General features: G+C 37.2%; 1 protein-coding gene across 2 annotated transcripts in view; it reads left to right on the top strand.

The window, feature by feature from the left end:
* The window catches only part of XPR1 (xenotropic and polytropic retrovirus receptor 1), a 215,991-nt gene that overhangs the window by 6,454 nt on the left and 187,959 nt on the right, over positions 1–21,578 (top strand). For both annotated transcript variants that reach the window (XM_088845293.1, XM_055419154.2), the window contains exon 2: positions 18,465–18,516. In XM_088845293.1, the coding sequence (XP_088701419.1) occupies positions 18,465–18,516 (52 nt within the window). The remainder of the gene's footprint in view (positions 1–18,464; positions 18,517–21,578) is intronic.

Here is a 21,578-nt window from a genome sequence, read left to right as displayed (position 1 = left end):
ATGAGAAGCTTTTAGATTATTGTGTGAATTACTTATTTAGACTAAATTGGTAACGTTGTAATTCACAGAGTAATCCATGTGCTTTGTGAGCTTTTTCTATACCTTAGAGAAGTAATTCTTCAACTTTTTGGTCTTGGTACCATTTGAAACTCTTAAAAATTGTTAAAAGATTCCAGTATCTATTGATAGTACTCTGTATTTGAAATTAAAACTGGGAGGTGTGTGAAACACAGAGTATACAAGCACACCCTCTACCAGCCTTCAGGGACATGACGTCACATTTCATGGGGCCTTGGGGGACTTCCACTGTGTACTTGTGGAAGAATGAGTGAAAAAGCACGTGAAGTTGTAGTATTGTAACAGATAATGGGGTCCTGCTGCTCGCTGCCCAAAAACCAATAAAGAGGCCAGGTTGGTGGAAAGAAAAGTTTGCTTTATTTTGGATGTCAGCAACAGCAGTGAGGGTGGGGTGGGGTGGGAGGAGTGGGGAGATGACACACTTATCCAAAGACCAATACATGCCCCACTTCTGTAATCAATGGACAAGAGTTTTTGTAGGCTTAGGGAGGGAGTTACATGCAGAAACAGCACAGTCAGCTCTGAGAGTCATCTTGAAATTGATTATCGATGGTCTGACCAGCGTCATTTCATATGTTTTAAGTACAGATATTCTGCAGTCCCATGGTTGGTTTGTCCCCCTTTCCTTGAGGCCAGTTCTCAGAATTTTGGCAGCTTATGTCATGGCTACAGTCTGGTCATCATGTAGTTAACTTTTTCTACGTGGTAGGGGTTTTAGTGTCTGATCAGTCCTGGATGTTCATTGGAGGGACTGATGCTAAAGCTGAAACTGCAATACTTTGGCCACCTCATGCGACGAGTTGACTCACTGGAAAAGACTCTGATTCTGGGAAAGGTTGGGGGCAGGAGGAGAAGGGGACGACGGAGAATGAGATGGCTGGATGGCATCACCGACTCTGTGGACATGAGTTTGAGTGTACTCCGGGAGTTGGTGATGGACAGGGAGGCCTGGCGTGCTGTGATTCATGGGGTCGCGGAGAGTCAGACACGACTGAGCGACTGAACTGAACTGAACTGAACTGAAGACAGCTCACAGGATATGGCTCAGACCATTCCATAGCCCTTGAGAAGGAACTAAAGGTCTTTGACTATACTTTATAATGACTGGTGGTGATGGTTTAGTCGCTCAGTCATGTCTGACTCTTGCGACCCCATGGACTGTAGCCCGCCAGGGTCCTCTGTCCATGGGATTCTCCAGGCATGAATACTGGAGTGGGTTACTGTTTCCTTATCTAAATTAAAGCTGCGTGCTAAATTGCTTCAGTCATGTCCAACTCTTTGCAGCTCTGTGAACCATAGCCCTGCCAGGCTCCTATGTCCATGGGGATCCTCCAGGCAAGTATACTGGAATGGGTTGCTGTGCCCTCCTCCAGGAGATCATCCCAACACAGGGATCAAACTTGTGTCTTCTTATGCCTCCTACTTTGGCAGGCGGGTTCTTTACCACTAGCTCCACTTGGGAAACCTCAAAATTTAACATGGATTCAATGAAAGTGAAAGTGGCTCACTAGCATCCAACTCTTTGTGACCCCATGGACTATATAGTCCATGGAATTCTCCAGGTCAGAATACTGGAGTGGGTAGCCATTCCCTGTCCAGGTGATCTTCCCAACCCAGCGATTGAACCCAGGTCTCCCGCGTTGCAGGCGGATTCTTTCCCGACATTTTCTCACTTCTCTGATCAAACTTTGACTAAAGTTTTTCCACAGATAAAAGGCAGGCTGAGGACGGTGGGGGCGAGGGAGGGGGCAAGGATCTTTAGGGTCCTGCTCCATTTCAGTATTATTATGAAAATAGTTTTGATCTTCATTCCCTGAGAGAGTTTCTAAGGGTTGCTGCCTTTGAACACACAGCTCCTTTCAGAACATTTGGAGATGGCCTGAGAAAAAGCTCTCTAGTCTTAGGAAGCACATAAGAAGATAAAGAGAATCCCATGAGTGAGAATTCTCTGGTATATCTCCCTGCACAGAATGATAGAGAAAAGAAAGTTGTCTTCTCTGGGATTCCCACTTCTAATCTCTATTCCTTGAATTGAATTAGTGGAAATGTGCTCTTTTTATCATTAAGGAGAAAGGAATTAGCATTTATTGACCAGTTAGGAACCAGGTGTCAGCAGCTTTGTTACCTCATCTAATCTTCACAACAGTTTTGTGAGATCGATGATTTTTTTTCTTTTAAACTTTTTTTTTTTTTATTGAAGGATAATTGCTTTACAGAATTTTGTTGTTTTCTGTCAGACCTCAACATGAATCAGCTATAGGTATACATATATCCCCTCCTTTTTGAACCTCTCTCCCATCTCCCTCCCCACCCCACCCCTCTAGGTTGATACAGAGCCTCTGTTTGAGTTTCCTGAGCCATACAGCAAATTCCTGTTGGCTAAGATATGATATTTTTTTGGGCTCCAGAATCACTGCAGATGGTGACTGCAGCCATGAAATTAAAAGACGCTTGCTCCTTGGAAGAAAAGTTATGATCAACCTAGACAGCATATTAAAAAGCAGAGACATTACTTTGTCAACAAAGGTCCATCTAGTCAAGGCTATGGTTTTTTCCAGTGGTCATGTATGGATGTGAGAGTTGGAATATAAAGAAAGCTGAGCACTGAAGAACTGATGCTTTTGAACTGTGGTGTTGGAGAAGGCTCTTGAGAGTCCCTTGGACTGCAAGGAGATCCAACCAGTCCATCCTAAAGGAAATCAGTCCTGAACATTCATTGGAAGGTCTGATGCTGAAGCTGAAACTCCACGCAAAGAACTGACTCATTTGAAAATACCCTGATGCTGGGAAAGATTGAAGGCAGGAGGAGAAGGGGACGACAGAGGATGAGAGGTTGATGAGAGGATGAGATGGTTGGATGGCATCACTGACTCAATGGACATGAGTTTGAGTAAACTCCGGGAATTGGTGATGGACAGGGAGGCCTGGTGTGCTGCAGTTCATGGGGTGGCAAAGAGTCAGACACGACTGAGCGACTGAACTGAACTGAAGATAGATGACTTAATATCTTCATTTTACTGATGAGGAAACTCAGGCTTGGAGAGACTGACCAGCTTGTTCATGGCCATACACTTAGTAAGTAGTAGAGCCAGAATTTGAAATAAAATCTGTCATACTTGGGAGCTCTTCCCTTTATATGGGAATTGTAAATAGCAGTGGTGCTAACAGGGGCGGTAACAACAGCTGTTATTTTTTGAGTGCTTACTTTGTCAGTCACTATGGCATTACTTTAAAAACATCTCTTTATAGCAACCTGTGTAGGTAGGTTTTTATGTTTGCTCTGTTTGTAGACCGGCATCCTGAGTCTTAGAGCTATTCAGTAACTGATTATGTTGAAACTGCTAATTGTGGTTAGCAGATATGAGATTGAAAGAGCCCTTGCTCTTAATTCCTACATCCTGCTGGTTTATGAACAATAAATATATCCATCCATTTATGCATACATACGTTAAGGCACAGTCTCCAGCACCTGCTGAAGTAATGGCTGGTCTATTTTTAGTCCTAGGTCTTAGTTCTGCATGGTTTGGAGGTAGTAGAGTGTGGTCTGGAGGTTAGCGTTCCCCTCTATTAATTTATTTTTTTCTCAAGGTTATCAGTGTAACTCTTATGAGGTAGGCAGCTGTTAAACAGAGGAACTTATAAAGATGAGCCATAGGAAAAAGATAATGAGATATAGTGATAAGTGTAAAAGGAGGAAGATAAAGAAGAGTGAGCATAGCTGTGGCTTTGCCACAGTTGTGGCTTTTTGCTTTTGAAGCATTCCGTAGATCATGGAATGTTAGACCTGTAAGGAATTTCAGAGATTATTTAGTCCGATTCCCTTTTTTACTTGAGTGGGAAATGAAGTCCAGAAAGGTTGTAGGTTGTGATTCAAGGACACTAACTTGGTTAGTGGCAGAGTTAACACAATCACTGTGATTCATTTTATTGTTTAACCATTTTGCATCATGTACTTGTGTGTCAATAATGCATGGAGAGAACAAATTCTGAAGCCAGACTGCCTAGGTTCATATTCCAGCTGCACAATTTACTAGCTGAGTGACCTCAGGCAAGTCATTCTATTAATTCCTCTCTGTTCTTCAGTTTCCTCATTTGTAAAATGGGACAGTAATAGTAGTTACAGGACTTCTGTGAGGATTATATGAGTTAAAGTATGGAAAGTGCTAATATAGTGCCTATTGCTACTGCTAAGTCACTTCAGTCGTGTCCGACTCTGTGCGACCCCATAGACGGCAGCCCACCAGGCTCCCCCGTCCCTGGGATTCTCCAGGCAAGAACACTGGAGTGGGTTGCCATTTCCTTCTCTACTATATAGTGCCTATATTTGCTATTAAAATTATTTTTACTACAGAGTTCAGCGGTATTAGTTAAGGCTAGGTTAGCAGTATCTTTGTGAGGAAAACAGCCTCAAATTTTGTCCTTTTGGGCTTGTTCAGTTCAGGTTTTTGGAAAACGTCTCTATTGATTTTAGATATTATTCCTTTTACCTGTGATATTTATATTAATAAATTGTTCTTTTTATATTCAGTAGGATATTCAGGTGTGAGCAATCATATGGTTTTGAAATAAGTTAGTTCTCTTTGGTTACTTGTAATTTGTATTCATTTCAGGTATAGTCTGTGCCTGTGTATTCTTTTTTTTCAATTGGGGTGACATTTACATGTGCGTTCCTACGTATGTTTGAATAGCTTAAGTGAATCCTTTGAATTTTTAGTGGCTATCTAATTTTAGTTTGTTTCAGTTTTCTAGTGAAAATGAATTTTTTTTAATACTAGAATTGGTTTTAGAGTTGAAAAAGACGTTCTCAAGTCCTCTGTTTCATAGATGAATAAATTGAGGGCAGAAAGGCCAAGATATATGTATGGTCAGCCTCACAACTAGCTGATAGCAGAGCCTGGAATTAAAATACTGACCTCTTGCTCATGGGTATACCTTTCTGAGGCTTATCACTGCTATATAAACATTTCTTTACTTTTAATTTTAAAAATTCATTTTCTTTGTTAGAGACCATATGAATTTAAATGTTCTTGTTGATTATTACTTACTCAGCATTGGCACATTTATATGAATCTGATCCTTCAGTTCACATTAACAACCTCAAATCGTTCCTGTGTGTGTCAGTTAAAAGACTAGATAAATAAGAGGCTCAAATTTAAAAATATTGTTTACTCAGTTACAACCATTGCCCCATTTAGGTAGAAACCTATTTTAGGTGAGGAGCTAGGACTGAGGAATTATGGTTAAGGCTTGAGGAGTTAGGTAGAGATGAGAGGAGGACTCAGGAAAGTTGAAAAATCATTTGGGCATTTCTCTGTAGCATACCTGAATGTTAGCACAGGTTGCATGTTACCTGTACATGAAGAGCACCTCCCTCTCTACCCCCTATCTCTTATAACATACTGCCAAGCTGAAGTCAGGGCATATCTGACTAGAGAAGATTAGAATATATAATATTAATCAACTCATTAACTATTCATGATGTCCTCTTCCTTTTTTGAAAAAATAATAAAGTAACAGCGATGATAATAACAACATTTAATGTTCATTGAGTGTTTCTGTTGTGTCAGGTGTTTTATATTTAATCTGTACCCTCTAAGGTAGATTTTGTTATCCTGTTTTAAGAAGTCACTGAATCTTAGATTGAGTAGATTGCCCAAGGTCACATAGCTGGTGAATGGTAAAACCAGAGTTCAAACACAGGTTGTCTTATTTTACAGCCTGGATTCTTAACATGATGACATGGTCAGGATCTCGCAAGGGGCTGGTGATGTAAAAATAGGTACGCACCTGTCCTAAAGGAGCTTATAACTTGGTTGGTCTTCTGATCGTAGTGTATTGTGATTATGTTATAGAGGAATGGCTGATTGATTTGCTCTGGAGAATCAAAGGTATTTATCTTGAAATCTTTCACAGAAGTACTAGAGATTCAGATTCAGTAGGGTTTGTTGACATGGTGAAGAGACAGACACTGAGGGCATTCTAGGCAGATAGAGTAATATTGAACAAAGGCATGGATAGGTGGAAGTATGCAAGCATATTAGTGAAATCTGATTTAGTAGGTACGTTGGAGGGCCGATAGTGTGATTTGTACTGAGCTTTGAATACCATGCTGAAGACTTTAAATGTTTCCTGGTTGTGAACCACTAAGGATTTTAAAGAGACTTGGGGAGAGGGATCAATGCAAAGTGAGAACGTAGTTTAGATCCTGAAGATGGAGTGGGGAGACCAAGACCAAAGACAGGAAAACCAAATAGTATAGCCAAAAAGTGAGAGCTTGAATTTACTACCTCATTTAATCAGTTTTCCCACACTGTAATATCTAAAATCAAGATATATCTTGTAATTAATTGTCATAGATTAATTGGCAGACTTTTTTTCATTCTTAGAAGCACATAAAATATGGTGTATATTACTACTAATGGGATTTTAGATTTGATGAAATAATGATAGTAATAATATATAATATTTCCTGAAAGCCTGCTGTGTGCCAGGCAGAGTCGTAGATACATCTTAACGTCCAGCATCTGGTAGTGTCTGGCATATTTAGAAATTTAAAAACAACAATAAAACAGAATGTAACTGAAAGACTCTGGGATCTGCCTGAGATGTCATTAAGGGATTAAAAAAAAAGAAATTTAAGAGAGCATCATTGAAAGCAGTCAGTGGAGAAAACAGGAAAAGCTCATGTTTATCCCCTACAGAGCGTGACTAGAGCTCTGGAAATGAGTTACTTTGGTATCAATTAGGGGAAGTTGGTCTTATTCTTTTAGTTTTGTTTATTCAGTGAAATGTGATCACTGATGACAAAATTGAGATGATAGTCTTTCTCCTGTTTTTCAAATATTTGTATAATAGCAGGTAACAAAAGTGTTGATAAGCAGGTGAGTCACCACCTCTAATCACGTAGTTCAAATATCTTTTGATTAAATCTTTCTTTTTGAGTAGAATAAGCTTATTTGAAATAGTATTTCAAATTATGCTGCCATTAGTTATTTGCTAAAGAGGTTTGTAAGATTTTTTCTTCTAGGATTTGTTTGCTTAGTATCATGGACTCTCAAAAATTCAGTTCTTGATAGATTCAGAAATTAGAAAGTGAATTGATTTAGAGACCACCGAAATTGAAATTATAATAACCCTGTTATTGTAATTGTAATTTAATTGTAATAACCCTATTGGGCAAGTCATGTAGCCTTTCTGTGCCACAATTCTCTTATCCTTAAACTGGAAATGATAATACTTTTTACTTTTGGAGGATCATGTGAAATGAAATGAATCAATAATTGGAAAATAGGACAGGAAGTTTAATAGTTACTACACAAAGTAAGTATTAGCCATTAACATATCTGTTCTTAGTAGTTTGAGTCTAACAGTTGAGCAGCATCTTGATTCATTGAAGTTTAATAGTTACTACACAAAGTAAGTATTAGCCATTATTACATATCTATTCTTAGTGGTTTGAGTCTTAACAGTTGAGCAGCATCTTGATTCATTTACTGTTTACACAATTGGGGAAAGGGGTCAGTGAAACTGTAACTAGGAAAAGACAACCTAGACTGTTTATTCAATTATTGAACAAATGGGAGTTGAAAGAATTTTACCTTCAAGGCTATGGTTTTTCCAGTGGTCATGTATGGATGTGAGAGTTGGACTGTAAAGAAAGCTGAGCGCAGAAGAATTGATGCTTTTGAATTGTGCTGTTGGAGGAGACTCTTGAGAATCCCTTGGACTGCAAGGAGATCTAACCACTCCATCCTAAAGGAAATCAGTCCTGAACATTCATTGGAATGACTGATGCTGAAGCTGAAACTCCAATATTGGTTACCTGATGCAAAGAACTGACTCATTTGAAAAGACCCTGATGCTGGGAAAGATTGAGGGCAGGGGAAGGGGATGACAGAGGATGAAATGGTTGGATGGCATCACCGACTCAATGGACATGAGTTTGTGTAAACTTCGGGAGTTGGTGATAGACAGGGAGGCCTGGTGTGCTGTGGTTCATGGGGTTGCAAAGAGTCGGACATGATTGCGTGACTGAACTGAACTTAACTAAGTATTTCATAGAACATAAAGTTTATTACTACTTGCTGATGGTTATTGATGAAAGAAAAAAAGATTGTGCATTTTTGAAAGATTCTTTCGTTTTTGGTAGAGGTGAAAAACTGGGAAGAAAATTGGTCACTTTTTCCTTTTTCTTTTGCACTTTTGTTGTAAGCCTTATTAAAATTTCTGAATTGATTTGTAAGCATAATGTATTAGAGAAGAAAATGTTTTAGGGAAGGAAATTACTATTAAGTGCAGAATTTTGGCATTCCTTCTTGACCTTTCAAGACACTTTTCCAATGACCTTTGTCATTTTAGAGACAGTGTTATTTAATATGATAGGTTTTATGTTAGGAAAATTCATGAGACCATTGTTTAACCAACTTTATGTTTAAAAAATTTAAACAACATTATATCAATAATCAACAATAATAATTAAGTGTGTATTTTGTGAACTTGCCTTGTTAAACACAGAATATCCTACTAAAGTATCATCCCCTTTCCAAGTTGCTTAATTGAAAACATACACAATATTTTAGTAGTTAGATCTTTTTTTCTCATTAGTATTTGAAATTAAATAAAAATATTATTGGTAAAGATAAAGTCATACTATTAAACTTTTGTTTTGGCCGTGTCATGCGGGACCTTAGTTCCCCATTCAGGGATCAAACCCGTGCCGCCTGCATTGGGAATGCAGAGTCTTCACCACTAGACTGCTAGGGAAGTTCCTATTAGACATTTTTAAACGTATCACTTTTCTTTTGCTTAGTATAGTAATTTATGTAGGTGGTTTAATATTTATGCTTTAAATAACAGAAGTTGGATGGCTAGCCAGGTATAGAGGTTGAAGGAGGGAAGAATTTAATACAATGGTTTAATCATAAGGAAAGTGGTAGAGACTAGCTATCATGCTGATTTTATTTGTGAAATATCTATATGTAGAGAAAACTGTTAGCTGGAATTTGAAAAATTATATCAAACGATAAGACATTATAATTGAGATAGTAGTCTTGAATTAAGTCACTAGGGGAAAGTATGTAACACAGAAAAATAGAACAGGAAATCTTGGAAAATAAGTTGTAATAGGAGTTAAGGGTCTGAAGGGTAAATGGACTATCAGCAGTGACATGATTTGTAGGCAGGTTAATGAGAGTGAGGATTAAGGTAGGCCTTTGGCTATGACAAAATTCTGAACACAGATTTTCTTCTGCTAACTTTATTCCAAGTTTGAAGAGGTTAAAAGTCATATAGACAACATATCTGTACTTTTCGTTTGAGAAATTGGTATTTTAACAAGAGTGATGAAAATGGGATGGAACCTTTAGGTATGAGCAGGATAAAGTGAAAAATTCATTGAAGGATGTGTGGGATCCATTCATCTTGAAGGCAGTAGAGAAGATAGCTTTAATTTTATCTAAATTTTTTGCTTTAATTGCATTTCCCTCATTTATTGGCTGTGAACTTTTAAACAGTTATTTTATTTTTCTGAACCTCAGTTTTCTTGGTGCAAAATGATAATATTTACCTTTCAAGATTATTATGAGAATTAGATATAATAATACATGAAAGGGCTTCCCAGTTGGCATAGTGGTAAAGAATCTGCCTGCCAAGCAAGAGACGTGGATTCGATCCTTGGTTTGGGAGGATCCCCTGAAGAAGAAAATGGCAGCCCACTGAGGTATCCTTGGCAGGGCGATCCCATAGACAGAAGAGCCTTGTAGGCTACAGTCCATGGGATCGCAAAGAGTCAGACACGACTTAGTGACTAAACAGCAACAGTATATGAAAGTGCCAGCAAGGGCCTGATCTATAGAAGATACTTTTCAATAACGTATAGCTGTTAATTTCTATCATCATTAAAAATAAGCCATAGGAGTAACTTTTTATTCATTTATTCAGCAGATATTTATTTTAGGGTGTTGGTACTCAGTCTTTTAGTATACCAATACCCTCTTTCAATGTCATGAAATTTCTTGGAAACTAAATGATGATAGCCGGTAGTATTGAAATTGGAGCTGTGAACTGGTCTGAGACTCATGGATTAGAAACCATTTTTATAAAGTGTATAGGTGTATTGCAAAACCTTTGGGTTCCTTCTTTGTTTTCTTTCAGATAAACTAGCAAACTGTTACTAAGAACAGAGTGGGAATTTTATGTTGCCATACTATTATATTTGGACAAAATTCAACGTGTTTTATCAACCTGTATAAACCTTATATATTAAAGAGGGCTGGAAGTCAAACACACTAGGAACTTTTCTTGTGGCTAGTAAATGAAAGAGGTTTGAATTTTGTGTGGAAATTAACAAAAATAATGAAAATTGGGACAAAAGAAATGACTTTGCATTTTGGCATTTCATGAAGCTAGAAATGCTGTAAAATAATTAAATAAAAATAACATAGTTAATACTTTAAAAATTAACTGATGTGCTGATTTTGGATATTTAGGCTTTATGTTACAAAATCTGTGCAGTTTACAAACATGTTTTGACTTACTGTGCTAGATGCTGTGGCCCGTAAGAACTGAAGTGAGATTACTCTCTGCCCTTAGAGAATTTACAACTGTTACCACAGTAAATGTAAGAATGAGCCATATAGATTTAATTAGTTATAAAAGAACATTTGTTATCAGCTGCATATTATTGTCAGAACAGGATCCTTAGGTAAGGAAGATGCTGATTTAATCTGTCAGATTTATTCTGTCCCAGCCCAGAAATGCAGCTATATGATTTCTCAAGGGCATTCAGTGTAAGTTAAATTACAGTATTGGTGGCTGTGACTTACGGGAATGCAAGTATTGCTTGTTATTGCTGAATAAATCACTTCTTGAAATTGTCATAGTCTTCCTCTCCATAGTTTTTGTATCTTTATGGAAATATAGATTTTAGGTAATTTGATCAAGACAAGCCAAAGATGTTGGTTATGATCTAATAATGTTACTTTCTGTGATAGAAGAATATTTTTCAAATCTAGCCTCATGTATTAATTATCTATTGCTCTGTAACAAACTACCTAAAACTACTGAAACAATAAGAAACATTAAATTTCTATGTGTAAAGAGTTTGGAAGCAACTTAACTGGGTGATTCTGGCTCAGGATATTTTGTGAGGTTGTGGTCAAGATGTCAGTTGGGGCTGTAGTCAGTCATCTCAAGGCTTGCCAGGGACTGGATCTGATTCTAGAATAGCTCATTCATAAGGTTCACAAATTTGTGCTGACATTTTTTTAGGAGGCCTCAGTTCCTTACCACTTGGATCTCTCCATAGGGGTTCTTCAGTTTTCTCATGACTGGCTTTTTCTAGAGTGGGGAATCGAAGAAAGGGCAAGATGAATACCGCAGTGCCTTTTATGACCTAACCTTGGAAGTAGTATTCTGTCATTTATGCAGTATTCTATTGGCTGTATGTGCGTGCATGCATGCTCAGTCATGTCAATCGTATCCAACTCTTTGCGACCCCATGGACTGTAGCCCGCCAGGCTCCTCTGTCCATCGGGATTCTCCAGGCAAGAATACTGGAGTGGGTAGCCATTCCCTTTTCCAGGGGATCTTCCCGACCCAGGGATCAAATCTGCAGCTCCCATGACTCTTGCACTGCAGGCAGATTCTTTACCGCTGAGCCAATGGAGAAGCCCCATTGGCTATACAGGTCAGTCCTATTTAGTATGGAAGGGGATTGCACAAGAGTGTTACTACCAGGAGTTAGGAATCATTGGAGGCTGTTTCAGAGGCTACTTACTGAATCTGGCATAAAAATCTAATGATTTAGAAAAGTGTTGGAAATAAAAAGGAGAGTATCAGAAAATTGAGAGGCCAAAATTAGAGGTAAATTTTAGAAAATAACATTTCACTCCAAATAATGGGTAACATGTCTTTTTCTCAAAGAAACATGGATTAAAGAATGAGCAGTAAGAATCCATTGAAATATTTTAGGTGAGAGGATGGGAGAGAATGAAGTAAAAGAGGTTGGGGTGGTGGCATTGACTGAATCAGATCACTAAGGAGTGCAAAGGAGGAGAATAAAAAAATGTTAACCGCCTAGGACAAGGATCTTTCTTTTCCTCATGGTGTATCCCAGGTGCCTAAAACAGGCCTGGCACATAGCAGATACACACGTATTTACTGAAGGAGTGAGACAATCACTAAGATTGTTAATCTGTGTGATGTGGTTACTGACAGTGACGTTAACAAATAAAGACATGAAAAGTGTAGGCTTTGAGAAGAAATGAATTTTAGACATTTTGTATGTGTGTTAGCAGACATGTGGCTGAGGATTTAGAATAGGGAGATACCCACATAGAAATAGTAGAAACCATGTCAGTGGATATTGCAGTATGTTAGGGAGGAAATGTATAAATACAGATATAACAGGACAAACTCCAAGTTGGTTCTTCCTATTATAAATTACATATATTTTATACATTTAACAAATTCATTAATAATTTAATGTGATAACTTTTATATATTGAATTGCCTTTTACCGATGGTGCTCAGTTGTTAAGTCACGTCTAACTCTTTGCAGCCCCATAGATGGGATTTCCCAGGCAAGAATAGTGGAGTGGTTGCCATTTTCTTCTCCAGTTTACTGATGGGATATATTTAAATTCCATGAAAATTGAATCATGTGTAATGCTTCTAATATATTATAAGTGTCTAATATACTATAGGATTGTTAAGCATATATGAGAATACATTAATTTTAAATTTTATTATATTAGATTATAAAATTTTTTTTTTTGTACTTTACAGATTATTTCTATCATCAAAAACAGAACTAGGTTAGTTTATTTCTATTTGGGGATAGAAATAAAGGTAAATTAGATGGTCTAGATGGTCATTCTTTGTACAGGACTCTTGAGAATGCCCAGTGCCCTCTTTTGAGGTTTATAATTTGATTTATAGAACTCTTCTTAGCACTTTAGTATCAGGAAAATATGACTGATTTCTGGATAGTGAGACAAACCAGGTCAAATGTAACTGACTTGCACATTATTCACAGACTACTCAGTATTTCTGGTGAAAAAATTAAAAGGGGAAGAATATAGGGGATTTCCTGGTAGTTGAGTGGTTAAGAATCCACCTTCCAATGCAGGGGACGTGGGTTCAATCCCTGGTCGGGGAACTAAAATCTCATATACCACGGGGCAACTAAGGCTACATGCTGCAATGAAGAGCCCCTGCGGCCATAAATAAGTGATGAAAAGAAAGGGAATACAAAAAGAAGATGAGAGATAATTGGAGAGTGTTTCTAGGGTGTGTATGTAGATCAGGCATAGTGTACATATTTTTAAGTATATAGCAAAATTACAGTCAGTGCCATTTGAAAAAATCTGATGTAAATTTTATTGAATTATTAAGCTCTATTAACAGGGATAATGCTTCCTTTAAAGGTTTATAACAAATATTCCTTGCCCTTTCTCTTCAAATGCCTGTGTTTATTTTATTGTTCATTAATCTAGTAATTGGATTGCAGTGTGCTTGCTTTGGATGTTGAAGCATATGAGAAAAATATAAATTAGATATTTTGTTAATGAAGATGATAATATTTATGGTATGTCATATATGAGGCTGATAGCGAGGTGACACAGTAGGAATCTTTCTACCCTGAATACTCATTGAAAGGACTGATGCTGAAGCTGATGCTCCAGTACTTTGGGCACCTGATGGGAAGAGTCAGCTCATTAGAAAAGACCCTATGCTGGGAAGGATTGAAGGCAGGAGGAGAAGGGGACGACAGAGGATGAGATGGTTGGATGGTATCACCTAGTCAGTGGACCTTGGTGTTGCAGAGTCGGACACGATTGGAGACTGAACACCAGCAACAAGGAATCTTTCTAGCTTCTGATCCTTGTTCTACAAAATGGTCTGTGAAACCCATGTGTTTGGAAAGGAGATCAGAGATGATCTTTGCTGTTTAGTTGCTAAGTCATGTCCAACTCTTTTGCGACCCCATGGACTGTAGCCCATCAGGCTCCTCTTTCCATGGGATTTCCCAGATAAGAATACTGGAGTGGGTTGCCATTTCATTCTCCAGGGGATATTCCCAACTCAGGGATTGAACACATGTCTCCTGCATTAGCAAGTGGATTCTTTATCACTAAGCCACCAGGGAAGTCCAGTGATGTTCTACTGTGGGTTATTAAAAATTGACAAAATAAGAAGCTTGTATTGACAGTATTATTGAACTATACCCTATTTTGTACAATAGATATATTGTGGAAAGTTTAAGTAATAAAATTAGGAGTCCTTGTTTTTTAAAGTATACATATGTCAGTTCTAATCTCCCAATTTGTCCCGCCCTCCCCTTCTCCTCCCCATGCCCCCAACCCCGTGTCCATATGTCTGTTCTCATATATACTACCGTGTGTAAAATGGGTAGCTAGTGAGAACTGCTCTATGGCACAGGAAGCTCAGCTTGGTGTTCTGCGATGATGTAAATGGGTGGGATGGGATAGTGGGGTGGGAGGGAGGTCCTTGAGGGAAGGGATATATGTGTACATATAGCTGATTCACTTCATTGTACAGCAGAAACTAATACAACATTGTAAAACAATTATACTCCAGTAAAACAAAATAAAAATAAAATATGTGCAGGAAAAAATACAGTGTATATAGATTGAGACTGCATATGTTTGCTTAGGAATCTGTAGGTTTCTTATAAGAATTAAAAACTCTGTATATTCATGTCAGCAATCATCAGAAAATATAATAGGAACATATTCTAAATCATCTAGTTAACCATCTTATAACCTAGATGCCAGGAGACTGCAGTGTCTCTGTTTATGCTTGTTTGGTCATGTTGGCTCCAAGTAGTGTTGTACTACTTTGTGAAGAGTTAATTAAGAACTGAGGCATTTCTAATGCATAAATGATGTAGTCATGTCTAGCAGATGGATGGCCAAATGATGCGATAGCCCACTGTATAACATAAGTTTTGTGGTAGTTCACATTCTGTTAGCTAACATTCTTTGAGCATCTTCTGTGTTCCAGGCACTGATCAAAATACTCATGTATAATAATATATATATTATTCAGTAATAATAATGAATCATAATTAATGTAAGGATTTGTGTTTTAATTTGTAGTAGACCTGTGAGGTATGTGTAATTACTAGTCCTATGTTACAGATGAGGGTACTGAAGTATAGAGAAGTTAATTTTTTATGGTTACATAGCTAATAAGTGGTCGAGTTGGTTTTCATACATATTACCTGACTCCGTAGCTTCTAGCCACTAACTATATTACCTCCTAGTAGTTAGCTGACTATACTGCCTCATAGGAGATCCCATCTGACATAGTCATCTGGGCATTCCAAACTCAGAATAGGCAAAATGGCATTGTATTCATGTTACTAATTCAGATTTTAATTCAGCAAACATCTTGTTTCCTGTCATGTTAATGTTGTTGATTTTATAATACTGGTTTTGTGATTGTGTTTGGATTTAATTTGTAAGATTTTACTGTCATATGCATTGTTATAGACACTAAGAGTTTTGTCCTAGTTTGTATATATTTTAGTAACATTATAACAAAAACAATAACATTATAACAAAAATTTCAATAATGTTACAACATAAAGAAGGCTGAACACTGCAGAATTGATGCTTTTGAGCTATGGTGTTGGAGAAGACTCTTGAGAGTCCCTTGGACTGCAAGGAGATCAAACCAGTCAGTCCTAAAGGAAATCAATCCTGGATATTGATTGGAAGGACTGATGCTGAAGCGCCAATACTTTAGCCACCTGATGCAAAGAACTGACTCACTGGAAAAGACCTTGATGCTGGGAAAGATTGAAGGCAAGAGGAAAAGGGGATGGCAGAGGATGAGATGGTTGGCTGGCATCACTGACTCAATGGACATGAATTTGAGCAAGCTCTGGGAGATGGTGAAGGACAGGGAAAGCCTGGTGTGCTGCAGTCCTTGGGGTTGCAAAGAGTCGGACACGACTGAATGGCTGAACAACATAACAAAAATAACTTCATACTCAAGAGATTACAGTGAAAGAAAGAAAATGAAAGTGAAGTCGCTCAGTCGTGTCCGACTCTTTGCGACCCCATGGACTGTAGCCACCAGGCTCCTCCATCCGTGGGATTCTCCAGGCAAGAGTACTGGAGTGTTCTGCCGTTTACTTCTCCAGGAGATCTTCCCAACCCAGGGGTTGAACCCTGGTCTTCCGCATTGCAGGCAGACGCTTTACCATCTGGGCCATCAGGGAGATGCTTATGTAAGGATTGCTTTGGATCTTTTTTTTGGCTGCACCACACAGCTTGTGGGATCTTAGTTCCCCGACCAGGAATCACACCCATGCCCTTCTCAGTGATCAGAGAAATCTTTTGTGATGCAAATGAATACATATTGATTTTAGTTATTATACAGATTCAGAATTTTATATAATGTATTCGATTTCCTTAAACTAAAACAGCATGAATGAGGAAACTCAATTTTGTTGTTTTGTGTATTTGGATGCACTTCTCCTAACTCAGCTGAGTCATGTAATAGACAGTCATAGGTACTAATATAGACAATACTCTGTAGGATTTCCCCCTGGTGGTTTCCCAATTGGGGGCTATTTTCTAGTCACAGTCAGGGGATGGTATCCTATTTATGGAGTCCTCCAAAATCTATTATTGTCAAAAACATAGAGGGTCTCTTATTCAGAAGAAAACTGAAGTAGTAAGAAACAAAAAGAATTGTCCTTGATTTTACTGAGAGTTGTCTTGTTTTAAATGAAACTATGATTTAGTTTATAATAAAAATGAAGACTATCATAATCTTTCTCTTTATAAAATTTAATCTTTTTAAACCTTAATTTGGTAAACTTTCCTTTTGCAAATTTAATTCATTTGTATTACGTATCAGAGATTTTACTTACTGTGCTTTTTCAGTTTACTAATAAGAAACCCTTTTGAATTCAAGAGCTATGTATTGAGTTCCTACTGCATACAAGCCTTTCTGCTAGTTGTTGGTGGTTTATTTACTTACTGATAACATCATCTGATTTAGGTACATATGCCTATCATACATAAGAAGTAGAAAAACTTCAGTCAGGTATTTGAGTCTCTGATATTATCTGGTTCCATGGTAGTACATGAGTTTGAGCAAGCTCCGGGAGTTGGTGATGGTCAGGGAAGCCTGGTGTGCTGCAGTCCATGGGGTCGCAGAGTTGGACACAATTGAGCAACTGAACAGAACTGATGGTAGTTTTATTTTCTTAAGTTTCTCTGGCTGGATTTTTTTTTGTTTGTTTCTTTCCTCTTGTATTTTTCTACTTCTGGAAATTTATTCTACTCTAAGCAATGTACCCATTTACACTTTGAAATGTTCCATGGACTTCCACTGTAAAGTTGTATAGGACTTTTAATATATAATTCCAGTCTGTGACCTGAAATACTTTCTGATGTTTGATAAAATCTTCTGAGCTAATTTCTTTTTTAGACTGGAAATTAGTAGTTGCTGGGACATCTGAAATTATTTTTAAAAAGTGATTATATATACATTTTTCTTAAAAGAAGTTCTAGATCTTTGTTATATTCACTTAGGGCTTTTGTGTATTGTCAGACTTACTTAGGGGTTAGTCATGGAACTGACATATTGGTCACTAACTTAAAATAATGGTAAATCGATTTGGGAAGAATGTGATTTAACTGGAGTAGGAAATGGCAACCACTCCAGTGTTCTTGCCTGGAGAATCCCAGGGACGGGGGAGCCTGGTGGACTGCCGTCTATGGGGTCGCACAGAGTCGGACACAACTGAAGTGACTTAGCAGCAGCAGCAGCAGACTACCTTGGAGGTTTATTTCTTCTTTTTTAGTTTTTATATGCTTGAATGCTGTAGGCCAGTGATTCTGGGGAGGGGTGATTTTTGTCCTCTGGGGCGTTTGGTAGTGTCTGAAGACATTTTTGGTTGGTTGTTGCTGGTATCTAGTGAGTCTCTAGATACAAAAGGAAAAAAAAAACAAAACTCTAGATACAAAAAAACAAAGAATTATCTAGCCCCAAATGTCAATTTTACTGAGGTTGAGGAATGCTGGAGGCCAATTTGTGACTCACCAGTGGTGATTTTTTTGTTTGGTCTGAAGTGTTTATGATTTTTCTAAATTCCTCTTAAGTTTTAAAGTATGTATATATTAGCCCTCATCTTAAAGATGGGACAGTAGTGGATATGAAAGGATAGTATTTGGGTTTTAGCTTATTAAAGTTAATCAAAGTATTTCACTAAATTCTTGATTTGGGGAACGCTGTGTAGTCGTTGTCTGGATATTGAAAGAGAAGTAACTATTCAGCTGAAAATGCTTTTACTGTGAAGATTACTCATGATTTGATGTATTTCTTTTCTTACTTTCTAATAGGCTTTTAAGGATATGCTGTATTCAGCTCAGGACCAGGCACCTTCTGTGGAAGGTAAGATGCATTAAGAGATATTTTAAACTGAATAGTATAAAACTAATATAACTTACCCTACTATACAGATCTTTTTTGGCTTTTATAATATATATTATGATTACTTTATGTTTCAGTGAAATTTTTATTGTTGAGCTCACATTTACTTTATGATGGATCTCTTATGTCCCTGCATCACCTCAGCATTGTGAGTCACAGATACTGGTTTAAAGTTCTTAAGTGCCGTGCCCCCTGCCCCCAGCGATGTGTTCTTCTGTCTGTTTCTCTTATCTATTCACCCATCCATCCATCCTTCAGTGAATCCGTAGTTCATAACTAGTCTGGGCAACAAAGCTTTTTGTTGCTTACGTCACGTCTTTAGACTGAGACTAGTGAAACAAAACATATCTACTCTGTGTGTGTATACATGGATATAAGCATGTATATGTATGCATGTGCACAGCTTGGCAGTCATAAAGTGACTGACCTAAGCATACTGGTTATCTTTATAATTATCTTTATTGATCCTTCCTTTTCTGTTACCTCAGCTTCTGCTCACCAGTTCACTCTTTATGAGGAGTTGTAAGTTAAAGTTGTAGTTCTTATGTCCATAAATAACTAGGAGCTAATTCAACAACTGTTTGAGGGAGTGTTCCTTCTGAGACTAAAATTTTGTATCATATTTCCATGAGAGATGAATATGAAGTTGTTTATTAAAACTATAGATCTGTAATTAAAAATCTCATTGTCTTTAATGACACAGACATGTATATCTTTCCAACCATTCCGAATTCAAAGTGTGCTTCCTTCAGTGTCTCAAAATCTTTACCAGGATATCGGCACCTGGGTATTAGTTTTATAATATGTCACTAAATTTTGGATTATATTTAATACATTCAGTATAATTAATGTGTTCTCTAATATTTAACTGAAGACAAATACTTAGTTCTTTATTGGATTATTATCTCTTATGTGTCTTGAAGAGTACCACCTCAAAAGATTTTAAGAATGTGAGAAAAATGAAATTACGTGGAAGTTAAGCTGATTTCCTCACCCTGTGTAACTTGCTTTAATTAAAGTGGTTCTTTTAACTTTATTTTAATTGGGCTACTTCTCCTTATTTATTTATTTTTTTTAAGTTTTACCATCTGGTTTGTAACAAAGATATTCTGAAGTGTGTTGAAAGTTATGATGTTCTTTATTCATCCCTCCGTGCTAGGTCATGTTGATAGTAAATCTCATACACTGTCAGCTGTTTTTGGAGGAAAAACTAAATTCTGTCAAAGTATGCTAAAATGACAAATATTTTTAGTTAATAGCTTTTTATCTCATTGCCCAGAGACATGAACTTCATTGGACTCTGTTATAAAGGGAGTATTGTAGGCTGTATACACATGTATGTGCTGTCTTCATAAGGGAAATATTCTGAATTTATTCATTCTTTCAATTCTCAGATAAAGACTAAAGTCATGTAGTTTTTATTTTCTTAACAAGAATTTTTCTCTTTAGACAAACTGAAGAATTGAAGGTATTGGAAAGCAGTTTTAAGGAAACATTACCTTATATAGTATTGAGGTTAGAAAATGTTATTAAAGGGACTCAATTTTGTCTCATTTGCTTTGTGATACTGTATTAATTTATTCTCTTTTATACAGTATTTAAATTATAATCATTTCTGTTATTCCTTTATTCTTGCTACTGAGATCATATTTCTAGATTTTTATTTAGCAGTTATCTGTAAAGTAATGCATCATCAGCAGATTTATTACAGAGTCAAGATAGGGCTTTCAACTTTTAACATTTTTTTCAGGCCAAATAAAATAGGATATGGGGAGTGGAACTCAGGCACTGATAGTTTTACTGTGTCTCTAGGTAATAATTCTAATATATAGCCAAAGTCAAGAACCCTTGCCATAAATAATCTTAAAGAATTTTAGATCAGTATTGCTAATGGTAAGTTTTTTTAGGTAATAACTAGCCAACAGGTTAATCGACTTCTTAAGTTCATTGATGGTTTGGTTGGTTATTCTATTAGCATCTATAGGATGTTTATTTTTTAAATGTTTATTGCATTGAGTTAGGTATAAGTAATAGCTGTACTGATTATTTGCATATATTAAATAGTTATAACTTAATATGTTTATTATAATTTAAAAATCATTTTTGTTTATTACTTAAGATGAGTCATAGTGCAATAAGTGGCGTATTCATATTTTCACAGTACTTTTGTTTACGATGGAATGGGTTTCTAATTATAGTGAAAGAAAAATAACTTGAAATGAATTCTTGAAGAGTGAAGTGGTTTATTTGATAGAAGTATATTAGATAAAGCAAAACCAATACCCAGTTGTGGATGTGACTGGTGATAGAAGCAAGGTCCGGTGCTGTAAAGAGCAATATTGCATAGGAACCTGGAATGTTAGGTCCATGAATCAAGGCAAATTGGAAGTGGTCAAACAGGAGATGGCAAGAGTGAACATAGACATTCTAGGAATCAGTGAAATAAATTGGACTGGAATGGGTGAATTTAACTCAGATGACCATTATATTTACTACTGTGGGCAGAAATCCCTTAGAAGAAATGGAGTAGCCATCATGGTCAACAAAAGAGTCCGAAATGCAGTACTTGGATCAATCTTAAAAATGACAGAATGATTTCTGTTCGTTTCCAAGGCAAACCATGAATATTACAGTAATCCAGGCCTATGCCCCAACCAGTAACGCTGAAGAAGCCGAAGTTGAACGGTTCTATGAAGACCTACAAGACCTTTTAGAACTAACACCCAAAAAAGATGTCCTTTTCATTCTAGAGGACTGGAGTGAAAAAGTAGGAAGTCAAGAAACACCTGGAGTAACAAGGCAAATTTGGCCTTGGAGCACGGAATGAAGCAGGGCAAAGGCTAATAGAGTTTTGTCAAGAGAATGCACTGGTCATAGCAAACACCCTCTTCCAACAACACAAGAGAAGACTCTACACATGGACATCACCAGATGGTCAACACCGAAATCAGATTGATTATATTCTTTGCAGCCAAAGATGGAGAAGCCGTATACAGTTAGCAAAAACAAGACCAGGAGCTGAC

Source organism: Moschus berezovskii, chromosome 17, assembly GCF_049115385.1.
Source record: "Moschus berezovskii isolate FMDL1 chromosome 17, NW_MosBer_1.0, whole genome shotgun sequence".
Classification (NCBI taxonomy): Eukaryota; Metazoa; Chordata; class Mammalia; order Artiodactyla; family Moschidae; genus Moschus; species Moschus berezovskii.
This window is presented reverse-complemented; position numbering and strand designations above follow the sequence as displayed.